The following is a 21,934-nucleotide window of genomic DNA, read 5'->3' as shown; positions in this document are numbered from 1 at the left end:
AAATGAAATGTTTGTAACAAAAACACTAGCTATGGATGTGTAAGAGTTCTTATTATTCAAGATTTTTTATATACTTTGTATTTATTATTAGACTCAATTTTAACCTTGCAGCTGGATTTATAATTGTATCTCATTATGGAGAGAATTTTTAAGTCCCTGATCATTAGTAATTTTGAACATTTCATACTTAGATTGGATGTTAGAGTTTCCTTTTCAGTGAATGGCTATTTTTATCTTTTTCCTACTTTATTATTGGATCATATCTTTTCTGATTTGTAAATATTATATTCTGAATACTAATAATTGGTTGATTAAATGCACTATAAATATTTTCTCTCAGTGTCATTATTTTTTCTTTTTTAATGATGTGTTTGCACAATTGTATTCTTATGTCATTTTAATCAATCTTTCCTCCATGATTTATGTTTTTTTTTTTTTAATTTATATTTAGAGAGGGAAGGGAGGGGGAGAGAGAGAGAGAGAGAGAGAGAGAGAGAGAGAGAGAGAGAGAGAGAGAGAGAGAGAGAAACATCAATGTGCGGTTGCTGGGGGTTCTGGCCTGCAACCCAGGAATGTACCCTGGCTGGAAATCGAACCTGCGACACTTTGGTTCCCAGCCCGCGCTCAATCCCCTGAGCTACGCCAGCCAGAGCTGTTTTTTTGTTTCTTAACCAGTCTGTCCCTAATCTGAGGATCCGAACATATTCTTTTATATTTTATTCTTCTAAAACTTTTAAAGTTTACTCTCTGTATATAGATTACTTTGTCTACTTGGACTTGATTTTGTGATGGGGTACATGTAGTTTAATATAATGATCTAACAGTGTAATACAGAGAACCAATTATCTTAGCACCATTTATTGAAAATTTTCACTTATCTATGTTACTAACATATGTAAAGTTTTAATATACATGTGGACCTAATGTTTATTGGTTATTTCTCTTATTTGTTTGTACTTAAACCAATAATACATTGTCTTTGTAACATAAGAGATAAGTCTTGAAGGCTGATAAGGCATATGCTCTTATTTTGATCTCCTTCAAAATTGTCATGACCTTCCTCAGAGCTCTGGTATTCCATATAAATTTTAGAATTAGCTTGTTAACTAAAAATATTAATATTATATTCACATTAAAACTAACACTGATATTTTTCTATCCTTGGGCTCAGTCTATCTCAATGTTAAATTTTTCTTTGTTATCTTTAATCCATGACTTCTCTAATGGAATATAAAAGAAGGGAAAAGAGTATGAACAGTAGTGGGTTGGAAACGTGTGTAGGTTTGGAGCAAGAAGAAAATTGACATCTGACTTCTGTGTGAGGAGACAAAGGCAATGGAGGTAGAGGTATGAAGACAGAGGAGGTAGAGGTGTCGAAAAGGAGGTAACTGGCTGGTGTAGCTCAGTGGATCGAGCGTGGGCCTGTGAACCAAAGGGTCACCAGTTCAATTCCCTGTCAGGGCACGTGCCTGGGCTGGGTTGCAGGCCAGGTTGCCAGTAGGGGATGCCTGAGAGACAATCACACGGTGATGTTTCTCGCCTTCTCTTTCTTGCCCTTTTCCCTTCTCTCTAAAAATAACTAAATAAAATCTTTTAAAAAAGGAAGGTAACTATTGCTCAACTGAGGGAGAGATCATTTTAAACCAGTAGAAAGGACATTTGAAAAAGCACTGATATATAGTTGGAATTATGAAGAACCTAATGAAAAATGAGGCAAGTTAAAAAAAGAAAAAGAAAAAAAGAACCCTCCCAAGCTATTGTTTTCATTTTTTGTTGTTGTTCAAGTGCGGTTGTCTCCATTTCCCCCCTACCACTTCCCACCCAACCCCAGCCATTGCCCCCAAACTATTTGATAGCAGAATATCTTGGTTTGTGAAGTGTGTCAGTATTGTTGTTGTCATCACGATCAGAGGAAAGTCCCGGGAAGGGGCCCGGCAGGGTGGCTCGGTTGGTGGGAGCATTATTCTGTACACCAAAAGGTTGTGGGTTCAATACCTGGTCAGGGCACATATCCATTGATGTTTTTTTCTATCTCTCTCTTTTCCTCTCTCTAAACTCAATAAACATATCCTTGGGTAAGTATTAAAAAAAAGAAAGAGAAAAAAATCCCAGGCAGAGTGCTCTTGGAATCAAGAGTGGCCACAGTATCTCATGTGTCTTATTTAGTTCACCCCCATGTGAAGCAGCCGTTTTCTGGGAAGTCAGAATTGCTCCTGGATATTCATGGTGATTTTTTTCCCCTTAGGGAATGTAGTCATTTGAATTTTTACAAATAAAGGTCTTTCCCTCTTTTCTGTCAAACTTTCTAAGACTAAAGCTACCTATGTAATTATGTAACAGTTCCAAGTTAATAGATTTTACTATTAGAAAAATGGATTAGATAACAACACTGCCTCTACATTATCTTCATGGCACAGACTCAGAATTTTGAGTATCATCTTCCTTATCAACTTGCTCTTTCTTATCAATTGACTTGAATGATATCCATTTGCAGTCTGAAAGTCAATGCACACTACTATTTAATATTCAAACATTCCCAAGATATTATACTAATCCATGATTCATTTGGAAATAGAGAAAGCAGTACTATAGGTTTACCCTAATGACTGGGTATTAAAAATATGGTTATAGTTGTTATACCATGAGATATAAAAGTAGTTACCTTAGTATAGACCCTAAAAGTAATTATGGGTTTTTATTTCTCATCCCCCATATTGGTTTAATTATTTTTTCATGTAATGCTATATGTATGGTTGATGCTGTTTTGAGAGAAATACATAGTTTAAGTGAAATGAAATACCTGAGGGCTTTAAATGTTATTTCCTGCTAATATTTTCTCCCTACTTATAAAGGGGATGGCATTAACTTGTGCTTGAGAATTGCCTGCCATTCAGCCCTCGGAACACTCATCACTCCTGGACTTGACTTTCCTTTATCTAGGATCAGGTTCCATCAAGTCAGTACAGAATTATGCGTAATTCAGGTAATCAAAAAGTAGTACATTTTTACCCAACTAAGGTCTGGGATTTAAGTGAATTTGGCTTCCAAAGGGCCTCTTCTACTTAGGAGAACTACTGTGGAGAGTTGCCTTCAGTCCTTTGGATATAGCCAAATAAGACAATAGTCCCCAATTCATTAAAAACAAACAAACAAACAAGCAAACAAACACCCATGTTGTTATAGCTTCCTTTGAAATAACTAATGTGAGCTGTTGATTTTCAACTAGAGAGTCCCTGGGATCTGGATGAAAACATCAGCTGGGGGATGCACTGTGGACTGAAGATCTTCCCAGGTCGAAATTAAGTGGCAAACACAGATGTAATTCACTGCACCCAGCAAAGGTTCTGTGCTTCATGGGAGTGCTGTTATTAATCTATGTTCCTGCATATACCATTCACACTCTTATTTGTTATTTCTACTTCTTATTTCACAGTAGGAGTCAGTCAGTTGTTGAACACACATAGTTTATCGGTCTGGAGAGTGATATTAGTACGATGAGAATTTCCATTCTAATTTTTCTTATCGAACTTTTCTATACTTATTTTTTTCCAGTGGAAACTAATGATCTTTGTATACTACTTTATGAGGTATGGCTGACCTTGAGAGAAAGCAATTTTTTTAGTTCAGAAAACAGAAGTAGGCTTACACAAGTAGGTTCTCAATTATTCCCTTCCTGATTTATGTATTAATAGTGTGCTATAATAACAATAACTGCAGTGTATTGATAGCCTATTATGCTCTTGTTATAATGGTAGAAGTTTTATGTTCACTGTTTCTAAATATTAAAACAATATTGCAAGGCAATTGTTAACATCCTCCTTTGTAAGAAGAGGAAATTGTGACACAGAAAGGTTAACTTATTCAAGCACAGCCCATAACTGGCTAATAAGTGACAGAGACAGAATTCAGGTCAAATTCTGTCTGAATCCAGAGCCTCTTCTCCATCCAGTTAGCGATAAAATTTCGAATGTTATGTAGTTGCCTTCATATACAAGAGATTTCATGGTGCTCATGAATCAAATATGAATTAATATCTAAAGCCAATGTTTCCATATTTTCTAGAATATATCCCTCTATGATTTAGAAAATACATGAACATGCAGCCCCTCCTCCCAAAGGGTTAGACCATGTAGGATCTCTTTAAAACTGAGAAAGGAACCCTTCATCAATGAGAGTGTAAAGTGGAATGCCTGTTGATAGGAGCTTCGATGTGTTTGGAAGAGTTATGCCACTGTGTCCTGTAGAGGGATTGGAGCAGCGGCCAGGCTGCCCATTGGACAGGGCCAAGGACAGCTGTAAGAGCATGGGAACAGTCATTAAAATTTCTGAAATTCATGTTTAGTACAAATAGTTTCAATGTAGGTATGGAGATGCTGTAAGTAAACTGCCTCGTATGTTAAACTTGTAATTTCTCATGTTTAATTCTAGGAGATAACACAATAAAGTGCATAATCCCTGTTGAGTTTCTTTGCATTTCTAAACAGTATTTTTATTTATTTTTTATTTTTTAAAGATTTTTATTTATTTACTCTTAGAGAGGGGGGAAGTGAGGGAGAAGGAGAGCGAAAGAAACATCACTTTGTGGTCGCCTTTCACATTCCCCCAACTGGGGACCTGGCCTGCAACCCAGACATGTGCCCTGACTGGGAATCAAACTGACAACCCCTCAATTCACAGGCAGTCTCTCAATCCACTGAGCCATACCAGCTAGAGCTAATCCCCGTGTTTTATATTGATGATACGAAACTATGTACAGTTATAGTATCGTCCGTAAAAATGTTGTATGTAATATAATCATATTTTTCTGAAGGGAGTACTGATGATGTTGAGTATGTGAGGCGAGCTCTTCTGAGGGAGGAAAACAGAATCTAAAGGTTAGATTTGGGGAAGAGTGGCAGGTGTGATGGGAGGGGATGATGCAGAAGATGGTAAGTGTTATTTGCTTGGCATTTATGTGTGAAAACATGGATGAAGTGTAAATTTAACAAACATGTCATGCACATTTATGTAATTCACATGTATCCATTCAGCTGACATGTTCAGAGTGCTCATGGTGTGCTGGGCAGTGTGGGACAGACACGTAGATGACATTTCCTGTTCTTGACTTGCTGAGGTCTAGTTTGGGGAACAGATATGCAACCAGATTATTAACATATCCAGTGATTTGTGTTCTGATAGAATTAGGTCTTATCATTTACGCATGCTCATGTCCAGGGAGCTTTGCCAAAGAAGTAATATTTGGGCAGGATTTTCAAGGATGAAATGGACTTACTGCTTTTTTGCTCTTGAGATGACGGTGAACCAACCAGGGCTGTGAAACCTCTGCCGTAAACTTACCAAACGCAAGATTTTTCTGTGAGATAAAAGGAAAACACAACCCAAGAAATATGTTGTCTATAAATGCTATACTTCAAATAAAGGGAATCAAGGGGTTACAAATAAAAGAAAAATATCAATCTGGCAAGTGTGAACTAAAAGAAAGCCTGTTATACTAATTATGAGGTTAAGAACACTTTAAGGGACAAAGAAAGAGTAAGCTGAAAGAGTAATAGTGTAATCTGTTAAAATGAAAAGGCGCTTTCCAGATAGAAGACAGTGGAAGAGCATTCTGGACAAGACAAACAGCGTATGCAAGGGTAGGGAAGGAGGATGAGTTTGTTTGGATAATACCAAGACATTGTCTGTAGCCTGAAGTTTAAAAAGAAGGTAAAGGATTAAATTCCTAAGCCAGGTTGTCCTGAGAACCCAAGTGGCTTGAGGGATCACGATTCCCTGTTCTGGTCACTGAAATAGGGAAAAACCCACACCCATGGGATCTCTACTATGCTTAGTTATATGGCCAATTGCAAGTGTTTGTACTTCCGTTTATACACCATCACTATAAATATTTTGATCAGTCAAAGATAAGTATGTGTTGGGTTTTGTTATTTCTTAAATTTGGTAGCTGGCACCCAACTAGATGGAATTATGAAGTCAGAATTTAATTGCAACATTTAGAAATGTTGCTATTTTCAGAGGCAGGCGTTCTGGCATTCTCTGGATTTAACTTGGTGATTGAAATGGTTTGGTATGGTAAATATCAACTTGACCTTTATGCTGAGAAATGACTTGAAAAGCTCTGAGTCGGTTTATTTGTATGCCATAATTTATGTTAGCATGTGGAAATTACTCTTATCACACAACTCAGATGTAGAATTCATCTATTCATGTTACATACAACTATTAATTTTGTTAATCAGGAGCCCACTTATTTCCAAGGTGATAAATATTTAAGGTGCGGCTACTTTGTAGAATAATATAAAATTAAACATTTGAGTCCTACCAAAGAGCTAAGATCAGAACACTAATTTTACTTAACTGGAATTGTCTCAGAATTTTTATTTTCATAGCCCTTAGCCAGAAATTTTGTCTTGAAACTAAAATTTCTATGAAGGCTCTTTGGTCTCATATAAATATCATAGACGTACAAAGTTCAGTAAACATAGGATGGGTAGTCAATGTTGGTTTGTATTTCAAAATCGATGCTGTGTAAAAGAGAAATGGTGCTTCTTTGTCAGTGTGAACCATTACAAAGATTTCCGGTTGATATGCAATGATATTTACATTCACTGTTAGTACATATATTAATGTGAAATAGTTTTCCCATGGGAACTATTAGTTTCCAGTCACCAAAGTAATGGTTACCTGTCATTGGGCCCTGTCCAAAATGTCCATGGAGATATCTGGTCCATCCCAGCAGGTCTTTGATCCTTGGTTCTGTCTAAAACACCCACGGAGACATCTTGTCCATGCCAAAATGTCCTTGACATTCAATCTTGCCCAAAACTTCCATGAGCATATTCGTTCACACCCCATGGTTCATGGTGCCTAGTCCTAACTATCATGTCTATACTTAGCAAACATCTCCGCAGCCAAATAGACCTGAATGTTTATTTATACTGCTAGTTTATAGGATTAATGCATAAAGTATCCCATCATGTTTTCTTGGCCCAGTAATGATCTTGTGGCTGTATTGCCAATGATAACCCTTCTTGCCTCCATAGCCTAGCTGGTAAGGGCATGTGGGGTTAGGTGGGTGGGTCCAGGTTGGAATCTTGTAGAAGAGGGGGGTTTACGTTAACTGTGCCTCAACAGAAGATCCATTGCAGATGGATTTGCTTAGCTTTTTAAAATTGTGATTTAGTATTGATTTGAAGATAATTATTGAGATTTTAATAATATGCTAAAATAAAAAACAATGAAGTATTAGATGTTGAATACCATATTAGTGACTTGCTCTAGATGATTAGTCTCTTAACAGGATCCTCTGGAGAAGGAATTGCTTATTTATTGCACAAATATTTAGTGACATACTATGTGCATGACATTATACTAAGCTCTGGTGATCTAGGAAATAAAATTTTTTCAATTTTTTAAACAAAAGATCTATAAGGGTAAGACACTCAATGTTTAGCTGATCACATAATCTTCTTTAGAATTTATCTTGTTCCTTGGGAAAATAGGCAGTTGGCAGTTTTCAAGTATTTTAACAATTATGGATATTATAGGTCCATAGGATATTTTATTAGTAGTAGTTATAGTAATACTAGCTACCGTTTGTAGAATGCTTATTTGAAGGTATGATATGGTACTCTATAATCTTAACAGACATGCAAATTTATTATTTTGAATCTATTGTTATAAATTAAAATTTAAAGAATACTGATATAAAATCTAGAGTTAGAAAGTTTCTTATCAAACTGTATAGTAATTTCTTTGACTGTATATCTCCTAAAACTAAAACGTTCATGAAAGTAGAGGCTGGGATATTCTTGTGTGTGTGAGTATATATATTTATTCATCTTTAGGGCTTGCCCTATGGTTGTGAAACGGTAAATGTTCAAGGTAAGAATCATTGACTTTCAGAGAAAAAACAAATTTCCCTCAACTCTATCAAAAAGACATTATGTTTTGCCTGTCTCTCTACTTATGGGCCTTTGCACAATCATGTTGCTTCTCCTCCCGGGCTGGCTGCTCTGAGATTTTTGTAAAGGGGTTGATGTGCAACAGGCAAATGGAAAGATAGAGCCTAAAACAAAGTGGCTTAGTGGAGAAAGGGGGAGCATGCATGCCTGTCACCCTAAGTGTGGGAGTCTGGGCTCAACTGCAAATGAGAGAATCGTTTTCTGGACAATCCTCCGCAGTCTTTAGTTCAAAATAAAAATCAGTGCACAGAACTTTCCCTCTCCCTTCTTATCCTTGGGAATCTGTAGGAACCAAGCTGGTAGCCTACATGCAAACGTATGTATTTTATTTCTGTGAGTACAGTTTGAGAAATGTGAGGATGGGAGAAGAAACAACACGAATGAGAGCGTGAATGGAGGAGTTCCAGTTTTGGGTGAATAATTTGTAGCTTTCCTGTAAGGCACAATTCAGCATTTCAGGCAAACGGATTTTACATCTTACTGCATCTAGATTCTACAATAATAAGATTTGGTACTGCGTGAAAAGTCTGTGCCTGATTAGGGATGAACAGAGGAGTATTACTGTAGTAAAATAAATGAAGTTGTACAACCCTCTTTCCAGTGGAGCCTTCAGCTGTCAACTTAGGCTGATTTGAGAAAAGGTTATTGTGAGCTAGGAATCTAAGGATATTTCTGCAAAGATTTTGATGCTCTATAGATATTTTATACATTTTTTTGTTTTGCCTGTACACCTGCATAAGAAGAATTAAAATTATCTTAGTCACTCTTAAATGACATTTTGTATTAGGATTTGTTCTCATTTGCATTTTCTTTTAAACTCAGAACCTGTTTTCCTTTCCCTATTTTTTGCACCTTATATTTGAAGAAATGTAAACTGTAATATCAGATCAATTCCCCAAATATTTATTAAGTGGAATTAAAATGTATTGTATTGAGATATTAAACACTGTCAATCTATTCTAACCAGACATTTGTATTAGTTTTCATGGTTCTTATAATGTAAAATTTAATATCTTTTTTCTTAAGTGGGTAAATTACTTTTGTAAATGCCTATAAGGAAACCTAGTCACACTTTTTTACTGATATTTTTGAGATGACATGAAAAATATTAACTCAAAATTCCAAATATGTATTGGATAATGAAACTGTGGTAATCAGTATACTTGGTAGTGGTGTTAATGAGGCTTATTTTTCCTTTCAAAAACAAGTAGTATCTATTTTATGATAATTGTCCAAAGTCTTTTCACTCTAAGTTTTCATTATCACGTGCTGAAATACAAGACTGCTGATAGGGAAAATGATGAAATAATGCAGGGATCAAATGTAAATAAACCTCAAGTTAAATAACTTGGTCAACATGAAGAAGACACATTATTTGTACTATTTTCCATGGAATGCCCTTCCTGGAACCTCTGAAAAATAGGATGATTACTAAGGCGTTCTTTTGGAGTTTTACTTTACTTTTTTATGATTACAAAAGACTTTTGTAGTTTGAGGGGTACAATTTAAACTTAAAATGACAAAAGGCATATGAGTATATTATAGCCATACTGGGATTTTTGTTATCCGTCAGATGTTTATCATTAGTTTTGCATATTCTGTTCAAGTCATTCTGAAACAATTAGTGGCTCCATTTTTCATCGGCAGATAATATTAAAAGTTATTCCGAATATTTCAGATAATTCTGTACATCATTTTAGTTAGGGACGAGACGGCAGCCTAGAGACCACGAACACCTGACCTCCCGAGAGAGGACCAGTTAGACACCACGCGAGACTCTTGAGGCACAATACCACCCATGAGTGCCTTTACAGACTTCAGTGAGTCCTTTCCCTTTCTTCATGTGTAAAATGGGGAACTGGTTAGTGTTAGATGAACGGTTTTCAATTAATTTTTTTTAAATAAGAGAGGTCGTTTTTCAGAGGAAATTTTAGGTACCCACGTGTAGGCGGGTAACAGGGAGACTGCCCTGCCCAGGGGAAGAACCGATTCTGGGTGAAGAGCAGTGAGAGCCGGCTCCCAGGTGCTTTAGCCTCCTGGTGGACAGAGAGTTTGAACGCCATGGTAGACAGCCTCTGACTTGCTGCCGAGGTCTAAAATGCTGTGATCGGTTACATCATCTCAGAGGTAAATTGCCAGATTCACCGTATGTCCATCCCTTACCCATCTCTTAATTGAGTGAAAGTTACTTGTAATACCAGATGGAATTAAAAGTTTTTTTTTTTTCCACTGACAGGAACATAAGATTTTCTTGTTTAGCTTAAGTAAATGCAGTTTGGAATAACTTCTTTTTATAAATCCTTTAATTTATCTGTCCAAATATAATTTTGCAAGAAGTAGGAGTTAATCTGTGAAAGAAGGAAAATTCGGTGCCATTTTCTTCAGCAGTGGGTTATCTCCCTAATGACTTAACAGGTTTCCTCCTTTCCACCAAAACTCTTGTCCTTTTCTCTTTGCTCTGCATCCCCCACCCTGTCCTTGACTAAGATCCCTCCTCCACCTGATGGTTCTGGGAACCTCAAAACATTCTGCTTTTTCTTCTTCCATCTTCATTGCTACTAATGCCCTAAGAATGACATTTTCTTGCTGATCCAGTTTAGAACAAGGAGGAGAGCTCCATCACTTTCTTGTTTGCCCCGGAGTGGCTAGATGCTAGCAGCCCAATCTGCGAGGCAGAATTATTTCTCATACAGAAATGATGTTACAAGTGTACACCAGAGACTGTAGAATTCTTAGTACTATATACTATAGTTCATTTACTTTATAGGTGAATTCCCCAATGTGTGTTGGTCAACTGTTATAAAAGCTATTTCTTTTAGAAAAATGAGGTCTGTATTTCAGGCAACCAATGTAGAGATGAATGCAGAACATTCATGGCTAGGGACTCAGCATATTTATTTATTGATTCACAGGTGCATATGTTCACTGGTTCAGCATCCATCCATAAGAAAGCACCCACACTTTCTTTTCCTTTTGCAGGAAATTGAATTTAGCCTGAGAAGCTGAAATAGAGAGAACATTTTCAGATATAATATGTTTTTTTAAAATTTAAAGATCATAAAGACAGGATGCAATAAAATTGATAGTGGTTACCACCATCATATTTGAATTTGTGAAATGGACAATTGCCTTACATAAATAGCAAGTAAAAAAAAAATCGAGCCAGTCCTTTATAAACATTTTATTCTGGAGTGCGCTTGTTTTCCAAAACTACCTCTATTAAATCTCCTGTCAGTCTTGAAACTAGAAGGCAGAAAAGCTTCTAGTGCTACAGCCAACTGCAGTGTAGCCAAAGAAACAGGCAGCAAAAATAGAACACCAGGATTGCTGTGCGTGGGTGAGGCAGAAACCACATTATGAGCAAAAGCTTCCAGTATTATTTTAGAACCAATACAGAGCTCTGCACTTCTCTCCTCTCCCTTCCAAAAACACATAGTACAAAAATAAAATGAAGTGAAATGTATGTGCATTTGCCCTCTTAGAATTATGTTTCTTAATTTTTTTTTTTACCTTCCTTTCTTTGGATACGAATCACCAGTGTGGAAACAGTGTGTAAAGCAAGCTTGGAGAGAGGAAGGAGTTAATTGCTTCTAAGGCCCTGCAATAGAGAATTATGGTTTGAAAGATAGAGGCTGGACAGCTGGGTTTGCTGGGGTATTTTTAAATGCATTAATGCAGGCTCCAATCACTCGGCCAGGCTTGACCTATTTTTGGCTCAGGCCGACCATTGTTCTATTTCTGTGCCTGTGGGCCATGCTGTTGTTGATTCATATGCAAATGGATTATCACTAGGTTTAGCCAACTTGAGCTGAGAGAGACCAGAGAGGGGGGAAGACACACACGCAAACAGATAGGAGGAGAAGGGCACCCGCTGAAGCCACTTGCAGGACTGACGGTTCTTGCAGGGAAACTCTAGCAGCCTGAAGAACTTTAAGCCAGGTTTAATTGGTTTCTTTTTCTCATGGGGAGAGTTAATATTTTTCTACTTTTTCTGACAAAGCAATAACCCCGAAGCACATTCCAATTTCCCACCTGCTTTTAGTTTTCAGGATAACCTAAACTCCAGAGAGTCATAGCATCCACCCGATCATTTCTGCTTTGCACACAGGTTGGTAACAGGGGAAAAGTGTCCAGGGCTTTTGAAAAAGTGTGTGTCCATCTGAACAGAAAGGAGATCATTGTCGAAGTTGATCCTCTGCTGCCTTCTCCTCGGGGAGGAGGGAGGACCAGTGAGGGCAGCTCCTGGGGCCCCTGCACGGAGCAGAGATGAATCTTTCATGGAGCTGAGGGGAGAGTGATTGCAATATGCTGCAGACAATTTACGAGAGTGACTCGTGTTTTTCCTCAGATGGGGTGGCTGGACGAGAGCAGCTCTTGGCTCAGCAGAGAATGCACAGTATGATCAGCTCAGGTAAGATCCTCCTTCCTAACTGAGACGTTGTACCCACCCGTGTAAGGGGGCTGGCTTGGGAAATGCAGCTAAGAAAAGCACTTCTTAAGGATTTGCTGCTTTTTGGTGTTCGTGTTGCTATTTTCTTGGTGCGTCTGTAGGGTTTATCTTCGATCCCTTTCATTGCTGTTTCTGTGCATATTCAGTCTGTTGAGGGCCGGCTGCTTCTGAATGAAATCGCAAAGCTTCTGATGAAGGATGGGACTGAGAGAAAGTCAAATGTAGTGGGGGGTGTTTTGCCTTACTATGCAACTAGAAAAAGGAGATCAGTACTGATTGGAAGCGTATTCTGATGGGACTTTAAAAATCAGGTAAGTTCATATGGGGGCTTCGGCTTACGTTGCAGCCTCTCCGCTAGCCAGATGATTTTGTATTTACAGTGTGCATACAGGAGCTCATCTGTTTATAGACCTACCTTCTGAATTGTGTTTGCTTCGGAGTTGTGAAGGTAGTTTAAATGTGGCTTTCCCCCCACATCAGCCCAAAATGAAACTATTTGGGATGAAATAGAATTATTATTAGTGGGTGGTTATTTTAATTTTCTTCAAAGCCATGTGGGGAGTCTAGCATTGTCAGTCCGATGTGATGCTGTCACACACGTATAGAGGTGTGAGAGGCAGGTGCAATGTCTTAAAGAACAACAGTCACAGATTCCAGTTTCTGGTTGCCCTGTGTGCGTGTGCCGGTGCCTTTGAGGAGGTGTACTGAGGAGATGAAGCTTGTCAGCTTTGCCCGTTTCTGTCCAACGAGGGGACTCTCCAGGCGATATCACTTATTTGTCACTGGTGCTGTCCACGTTTATGTCCTGTAGCTTGTTCGGAAAGCTTGGCGTTTGTTTTGGTTCTCTTCCGAAGGCTTCGAGCCACCTTGACTTAAAGTTTTCCCTGAGATCTTCTAAGTTGCTCTGTGGACTCAGTCGTAACTATAGATCCCCACCTAGACTCCTATGGAAAAAATGCACCATAGGGCGGTGTTTACTTGATGTGGAAGAAATATTCCACAGGTTGGCATGAGGTCTGTTTCGGTGTTGAGCACCCCACCCTCTAGGGTTCTGTGTTTGAAGCAAGTTTTCTTTAAACCTCCGTTACTTGTGATGATTTTAAGATTCTTCCATTGACCCTGCCTTTTCATGGAATTAAATATCAATTTTGGACAATTGGGTAAGTTTACACTTAAGTGACAGGAACTATATTCATTAGGAGTGCCCACTTATCTAAAGAAAATGTACCAGAATTTCAGTACAGTTTGTTATTTTCCTGCTTGTGAATTTGACAAGAGCTTAGGGGAGGGGTCAGCTGGTGTAGAACCGGTCACTTCACTGAGCACGTTATTTTTTAAATGTGGACCAACTCTGTAAAAATTACAATTTTAGATATCGCTTGAGTATTACACTTCATCCTTTCAGCCCTGGCGGCTCTTCCCCAAGTTCAATGTTTTCCTCATAAGGTAGAAACAAAGCTGGGCCTTTGCAGCAGCCACTAGCTCCTGGCAGTGACTGTCTGTCGTTACAGGTGTTTACAAGCTTCACTGTTTCCCAGTGCCTCTGATAGGTGTGCCTCGCTTTCCTCTGGCTTCACTCGACAGTGCCATCTTCCCAACAGTGAATGCTTTTTATACAAAGCAGGTTATGTGTTCACGCAGGGCCATGCTTGACACTGTCCACACTGTTGTCAGTTCCGCAGGAGGTGACACTGAAGCCCTGACAGTTGAATAAAAAGTGATGTAAATTGCTGTTAACTCCCACATCTGTCTGGTGGAAAGAAAGAAACTCCAGTTGCTATTTATTTTTAAAATTTGAGACATAAAAACATTTGCATCCTTCCTATCATGTAGTGTAAAGTTTAATTTTGTTTAATATAACATGGCCTTAAAGTTAATTACCCCGGTCTTTATTGTATACTTCCCCCGAGGAACAGGCTCTCACACTTGGAGTCACCGGGAGGATTTTACAAAATACTGATGCCTGAGTTCTCGAGTTGCTGAGTTAATTGGTCTGGGAAACAGCCTGAGTATAGGGGTGTTTAAAATCTTCCCAGCGATCCCACTGTGAGCAAACCTTTGAGAATCGCTGATGTGGGGGCGGGGGAGTGATGGTGATGCTGGTCACCCTTGTCCGAAGGGTTTGTCCTTTAAGTTAATTTCCGAGCTGAGGGTGTGTTGCTCTTGGTTTAGTCACAAATCTTGTTCCACTCCCTTCGGATCAGTGGCAGGAATGTGATTGATGAGCATAGACACGGGTGGAGTCCTTGGATCTGAAAGAGAGAAAAGATAACTTGGTAACTGTGGAGTGGTGCAGAGAGCACTGTTCTAGGAGTCCGAAGCTCTGTTCTGGCCCACTCTGTGGCTGGTTTGCTCACCTGTAACCTGAGGAATCATGGGGTCCTCTTGCTTACCTCTTGGTATTCATGTGAGTTCACATGTAACATCATCTTATTAACATACATACTCTATTACTATTACTGTTTCCAGTGAATGAACCTGAGCTCCTGGCTCTTCAGTGACTTGCTCTGTCTCTCTGATCAGGACAGATGAGGTAGATTATATGTCACACAGGGAAATGATTTTTTTGTTTGGATAGTAACTTTAGGTATCTAATAAATCAGCTATTTTTTCCTGGTCAGATAAGAAGTAAATACTTTGCTTGTGTAAATTGTGACTGTAAAGCCGAGTAGCCAGTGTGTGTATAGGCGTGTGTTCTGGGAAACGTGTCCTTACACTGTGGTCACAGGTAAGCAAGGTGAAGAATATATAATTGAACAGTGAAGCAGATTTCTTGAGATTGTTTAAAAGGCTTTGTTCTATTGTTAGCCATTGCTTTAGATTTCCCATTGATTATTCCAGATATATTGGATACTATGCATTAATACAGAAGATTTTTCTCCAGAGATCTTTATATGCTACTAAATTGTGCTTTAATAGTTTCATGTATTCCCCTAAAATTGACCCACCCATGCTAGACATTTTATGGACAGCTAGGTTCTTCAGTGTGGTCTGCTACTCTCTTTTTAGTGGGGAAAAAAAGTCTATAATATTGAATCTTGGAATTCAGTACGAGTAACATATTTTGCCATATCAATGTCCACTTCTGTGGCAAAAAGAAGTGATAATGAATGAAGGTATAGATGTCGACTCAGGTCCCTCAGGCATGGCTGGCAGATTGGGGTGTCGTGCGGTTGCCAGGCCTGTTGCTTAGCACGCTGGGCAGCAGAGCTGACCAGACAGTATCGGAACCAGCGTTATGAGAGAATGTCCTCGAGTTTGCACAGCATTGGAGCAAAATACAGTGACAACAGGAAAGCTTTTCACTATGGATTCTTTCTTTGTTTGCTATTTATTTATTTACTTATTTGTGTATTTTTCACTATGTATTTTTATCTTAGGATATACAAGAAAAACATTTAAACCTAAATCCTGGTTCTCTTTCATGGAGAATATATCTTCACCCTTTCAGAATCCTACACTCGCCACTCCCCCCCCCCGCCCCACCGCCCCCAGCCCTTGGTGTGTATCGTTAAAGGGAAGGGGACATTTTAGGTTCAGGTGTCGTGCGTGTCCCCTTGGGAAGCAGGATCTAGTTATGAAAATGTAAGTCTGTGAAACGCTCCTGGCATGTCAAGAATCACTTCTGGTGTTCCCCTTAATCACTGTTTTGCTGTTCTCCAACTCAGGTAGTCTTCACTTACAGGCTGTGATGGGTTTGAAAATTTGGTAGGGGACAATCAAAAGGCTAGTTATGAAAAGGCGCATTCAGAATGGGAATAGAGTATTTTTTATTTCTATGGACGCAGGTGGCATACTTGTGAAATCCTTCAAGGAAGAAGACAAAAATAAACCCAAATTGTGAATGTAAAAAGGTGATTTTGGTTTTGGAGATGAGGCATTTGAAAATCCAGCACATAATTTTTCACCCTGATAGATAATAGAGTGATCCTAAAACAGTATAAGCCAGGAAACACGGCCCCACCCCAACACACTTAATATTAGCACGACTGAGCACAGAAAAAGGTGTGACCTACTGTACTATGCCTCAGACCTTGGTCGTTAGGAAAAAATGGAAGCAGGGATCCTGGTCCCCTTAGAGTTTTATTGACAAGATGACAACTCGCTGAAAATTCCCTCCAGTTCTGGAGAGAGACAAACTGACTGGATATCTTCCACCTTTTTTTTTTTAATTGTTCTTGTTGCTTCTTGTGACTGAGGAATAGTAGAAAGGATTCTGGAAGAGGAGCTAGTGAAATGGAAGACGGCGCACACACATTGTTCCTCTGGAGAAGTTGAGGCTTCCGAGCGCCATCCACATTGGGAAATGATCTGTAGTTCTTTGCAACAGAATACACTTTCACAACTAATCTTAGAGCTTCCGCCAAGAAGAAAACATCAACCCATTGTGTCTGTGGAACTAATACTTGCTTCTTATAAATAGGGCACCAAACTTAATAACACGAATTCTGTAAAACAATAACTCGAAGATTAGATAATGAAACAATAGAATGAGATGAAAAAGGATAGTTTAGATCTAGGGAAACAGATTGAGAATGAAAATAGCAGGACAATTATAGAACAAAAATATTTATTAGAAGTAGCAGGAAACAGAATAGACACCAGTGAAAATCTTTACCAACAAAGAGGAAAGCAATTGGATAGAAGTCAATAATAATAAGAAAGACAAAGACGATTTAACAAAAGGTTATTTATGTCCCTGAAGTTGATATTCCAAAACATTTAAACAGAAGATAATTTTGTAAAAATGAAGAAAGATGATTTCACTGCAAAAGAAAAAGATAAATCTGCAGATTAAAAGAGCTCCTGTCTTTTAAGGACCTTTGCTGGAAATGCTCAGCAGAGTTATGTCCCATCTGGGTGATTAAATTTCAGATGATACATAATTCTTCAGGGGTTCACTCGGAGAAAGCAAAGATCTATGGTGGGGGAAGGTAGGAAGGAAGGGAAAGTATGAGGCTTATGATATCCAAATTACCCAATATCTAATACCAGAAGGTAATGAAGAAAAATCTCTGAAGTACTAGAAGTTCAACCCAATGTTCCACCGAGGTAAGATGTTCATAAAATACAAGAGAAATAGCTAGGCAAGTCAGAAATTCTCAGACATGAACTAGACTGCTTGACAGTGAAACCCACATAATGAAGAGATGAACTTGAAACAAAAAATGAAATTCGGAAGTTGAGAAAACATAGTAAGGTTAATGAGGCAAGACTGAATCCATTTAAACAATGGGATTGTGGTTATAGGACAGAGAGTGAATTTTGTGAAGCAGGGCAATGCAAAAACATGCCTGAAGCTCACCAGTATGAGGGAAGAGATGAGTGAGATGGAGGGATGTGGGAAAGTGTTAATATCTTCTCCCTGAGCAGGGACAGACTCTCTGCCGCTTAAAATAGAAACACATAGTTAAAAACTTTTTTTCAAAAAGACTCCAGCTTTCGGCTTCTGGCTCAGAGAAGGCTTAGGTGCAGCGTTCTTCGGGCCTCATGGGTCAGGGTGCATCCCTTAGCAGCTGCCCTCACCGTGATGCCGAAGTTCGACCCCAGGGAGATCAGAGTCGGACACCTGAGGTGAACCTGTGGGGAACTCAGTGCCATGTCTGCCCTGCCCTGCCCCTCGAGATCGGCCCCCTGGGTCTGTCTCCAAAAGTAGTTGACAGTGACATTGCCAAAGCTTCTGGTGATTGAAAGGGTCTGAGGATTACCGTGAAACTGACCATTCAGAACAGAAAGGCCCAGATCACGCTAGTGCCTCCTGCCTCTGCCCTGGTCATCAGAGTCCTCCATGAACTGCCCAGGGACAGAAAGAAGCAAAAGCACAGTGGAAATATCACTTCTGATGAGAGTGTCAACAGTGGCCGACAGATGTGGCACTGATCTTCAGCCAGAGAACTCTCTGGACCTATTGAAGAGATTCTGGGGACTGTCCAGGCTGTGGGCTGCAGCGTTGATGGCATCTCATGACGTCAGAGAGGACGTCAGCAGAGATGCAGTGAATGTCCAGCTAGTGAAGAGCCACAAAGGAAACTATTTCAGTTAAAGATCATTTGACAACATCTCAGAAACAAAATAAATAAATAAAAAGACTCCAAGTGCTGATTTAAAAAAAATAGTTTCTTTATATAACCTTAGCTCTTTTTGGAAATGGTACCTCTTTTAAGAAGGAAGCCTTTAGTAAAAAACTTCAAGTGTAGTTTTTTAATGGTTAAATTAATTTAGATCTAATGATTTTAGATAAAAAATAACATGTGATATTACCTAATTTTTTATAGAAGTCTATTTTGTCCATTTATTCATTTTTCAGAAGAATTCATGTGTTGGTAGAAGGAAGTCAGGAGAAATTGTGTGTGCGTGGCCATGGTCCTGGGTGGTAGAGGGACTTTTGCTTTTATCATCATAGTTTTTTGCCTTGTTTGAATTTGTATAATATGCACATATCTTCCAGAAATGTGTCTCTAACACATCCTCACACAAAGCTACTGTGCCAGAATACATACAGTGCTTTAGTATAAGTCATAGGTATGTGATTAGGTTGTGTTCCACAGCAAGTAACAGGAAACTCTCCTCACACTGACCAATGACAAAGAAACGTGCCATTTAGTGAACTAGCAGGACAGTTAGGCAGCACCACGTGGTCAGTAATGGTGACAGCGGTGACTTCCCAAGGCCCTTCCCTCCGGTAGTCACCAGTTGACTGTACTCGTTCCAGGCGTTGCACTAATTTATGCCTAATGAATTCCAGAGGCATGGAAGAGAAACTTTGCTTTCTTAGGTGTTTTCTTAAGGAAGGGCTTTTTACCCCAAATTTCTCCACAAATCATCCTTCATAACTCACTAGCCAGAGTAGCATCACCTGCTAGTACCTTTGCCAGCCATTAAAAAAAAATGGGACACCCATCATATTAGCTCCTTTGGGTCGTGGCTGAGCCAGGGAGGATTGATACTGGAACCAAGAAGCTAGTTTCTATTTGGAAGAAGAAAAAAGAGGGAGAACAATGGATGTCAGTGAGGCACTGGCAGAATTTCCTATGCTGTATTTATTAGTGGTTGGAACTATCTTTGTTTAAAACTTTTTTCTTAGAACACACTTTTGCTATTGGTTTATTCTACCTTTTTAAATGTTATTTTTCAGTTACAGTTGATACTCAGTATTATTTTGTATTGGTTTCAGGTGTACAGAGTGGTTAGGCAGTCATATGCGTTATAAAGGGATCCCCTCACCATATTTCAAGTACCCACATGTCTGTAATTATCTTTGCTTGTAATTTTGACAAAATATAGTTAATTAAGTGAAGGATATGGACATGGACTGTGTCATTTCTCTTTCCGTTGAATCGTGGGTCTTCATTTTTAAGAAAATATATATCCATTTAATTTTTTTTTACTGGTATGAAATGGAAAGACTTTCTTAGTATGATCTGTTGTTAGAAGGAGCCCTAACAAACTGAAGTACACAATTGTGGTAGACAGCTGGGTCTGTCTAGGTTGTAAGTCTGTTTTTTAAAAAAGGAGGAAAACCAACATTGTGGACTGATGCATTGCAAACATTTATTCTGTGTTTGAGTAAAATATTTCTTTTATATTGGCTTTGAGGGATACAGAGAATACTGAGAAATTTACCTAATAATGCATAAACTTTTCAGTGCATTAGAGGAGGGTTATCTTCAAGATACTTGGAATACAATCTCTTTGCCAGTATGCTGTTCACAATTATTACGTTTTACAGTAATGAACATTTTTTGACAATCTGGAATGGTAACTGCATTTTAACAACTCTTTTCTGAATTGGAATACTTTGAAAAAATTTAATTGGAATAAAAGTCCATGAAAATAACTTTAAAAAGAATCTTTCTCTAGATGGAATTCAAAGATACCTTCGCACGTGCTTCAAATCAGTGTGGCTGCATTGTGGTCTTGCTCATTCTTGAAAGGAACTTGGACTGTCGGGGGTTAGCTTGGGGTCCACAAGGGACAGCCTTCCCTCGCCTATGCTTGGGAAATTGACAAGCAGGACGAGAAAAGACAAGAAAATACCTATTTCCACTAGTTCCATTCTTTTTTGCCTAAGCCAGTTCCACAAAACCAATTTAATTTAAACAAAAGTTTTCATAGTACTAAATGACCTACACTTTTAAGTATTATCAGAGAACATTATACTTTAGGATTTCTCTAGGATGCTATGGTTTTTTAATAGAAAACTAAGTAATTCATATGTTTTAGAAGGCTATCAGTTCCATCCATTATTTTAATGTTAAATTATTCACAGTAAAATAAGTGATGGGCCTTTTATATGTAGTGCTTTTAAAATACCCCATAATTAAATCCAATAAAAACTACATTTAAGAAAGAAGGAAATTTACCAAACCACAAAGTGTAACTAGTCATTTACTTATGATTAGACTCTTTGCATGTTGATAAGTTTGGAAATACCCCAGAACTTCATTTTCTTGCTGCTTCCCCTCATGGTCTACCACTTTTGATAGAAATGTTTAATTCATGATTTATATTTAGTATGGACACAATTGTAGCCATGTGGGTGTCCTTTTTGATCACTTGAAGTAAATTTTGGTGGCATGATATTTCCAAACTGGGTGAAAAATTGAGAAGTCAAAGATTTTTGAAAATTGGAAATTAAGAACAGGCAAGAACATTTTACTGAATCTCCATTAAGTCACCTGTGGCCTGGGAGTTCTTGCTTTAGTACAGACATGTTTACACAGACTGTGTTCAGGGTACCCCCTGTGAGGGGTACTAGAAAAGCTCTCAGTGAAGTAAATGCAATTTAAGTGTTCTTTCTCAAGGTGCTTTTTACATCTGCTTACCAATGAAATTCAAGTGTGTATTTTAAATCTGAGATTTCACCTCAGTAACTGCTCATTTTGGAATATAAAAAAGTATTAGCATTAGTTATCATTATTATGGTTGCTCTACCACATTCTACTCCGATCTAGTGATTTAGTCTTAACTTAAAAGGTTAATGATTGGACCATTTTTAGAATCATTTCTTATCACTGTCCTTATTGTGGACAATAAGCTAATGTATCAAAACCTTTTTCTGTACCAGGTATCACTTTTATCATTTATTCCTCTCCAGAGGTGCCTAGTATTTACAGTGGCAGCAGAATTCACATTTCACAGGTGAGGAAATAGATTCAGAAGGACTTACTGAGGGTCACCATGGCCAGGAACTGGCAGGGTCTGCTTTGGACTTGTCGTTCCTTACCATGTCCCTACCACTTTTTCCCAAACAGAAAAATATTTAGCGTGGGGTAAGGTTTTTCATATCAGCTTGGTGCTAACAATATGGAATCAACTGTATTTATAAACAGACATGTAGTCACACTTCTTGGTCCTGGGAGGTTTAAGGCACAAGTGGGCATCTAGGTCGAGTGGCTTGCTGGCGGAGCCTTTCTTCACATCCCCGGTGCTTGATAATGAGATGGGTTGAAGTTAGCACTGTCCAGGGCTGAGGCAGACCGAAGGCAGCCTCCGAAGTTCCAGGAGACGGAGGGTCCAC

General features: G+C 38.6%; 1 protein-coding gene across 4 annotated transcripts in view; it reads left to right on the top strand.

The window, feature by feature from the left end:
• Positions 1 to 21,934, top strand: part of HDAC9 (histone deacetylase 9) — an 825,092-nt gene that overhangs the window by 347,349 nt on the left and 455,809 nt on the right. For all 4 annotated transcript variants that reach the window (XM_036010543.1, XM_028525366.2, XM_028525363.2 and 1 more), the window contains exon 3: positions 12,313 to 12,375. In XM_036010543.1, coding sequence (XP_035866436.1) covers positions 12,313 to 12,375 — 63 coding nt within the window. The remainder of the gene's footprint in view (positions 1 to 12,312; positions 12,376 to 21,934) is intronic.

This window comes from Phyllostomus discolor, chromosome 10, assembly GCF_004126475.2.
Source record: "Phyllostomus discolor isolate MPI-MPIP mPhyDis1 chromosome 10, mPhyDis1.pri.v3, whole genome shotgun sequence".
Taxonomy (NCBI): domain Eukaryota; kingdom Metazoa; phylum Chordata; class Mammalia; order Chiroptera; family Phyllostomidae; genus Phyllostomus; species Phyllostomus discolor.
The sequence above is the reverse complement of the archived record's forward strand: the minus strand, read 5'-3'. Positions and strand labels throughout refer to the sequence as shown.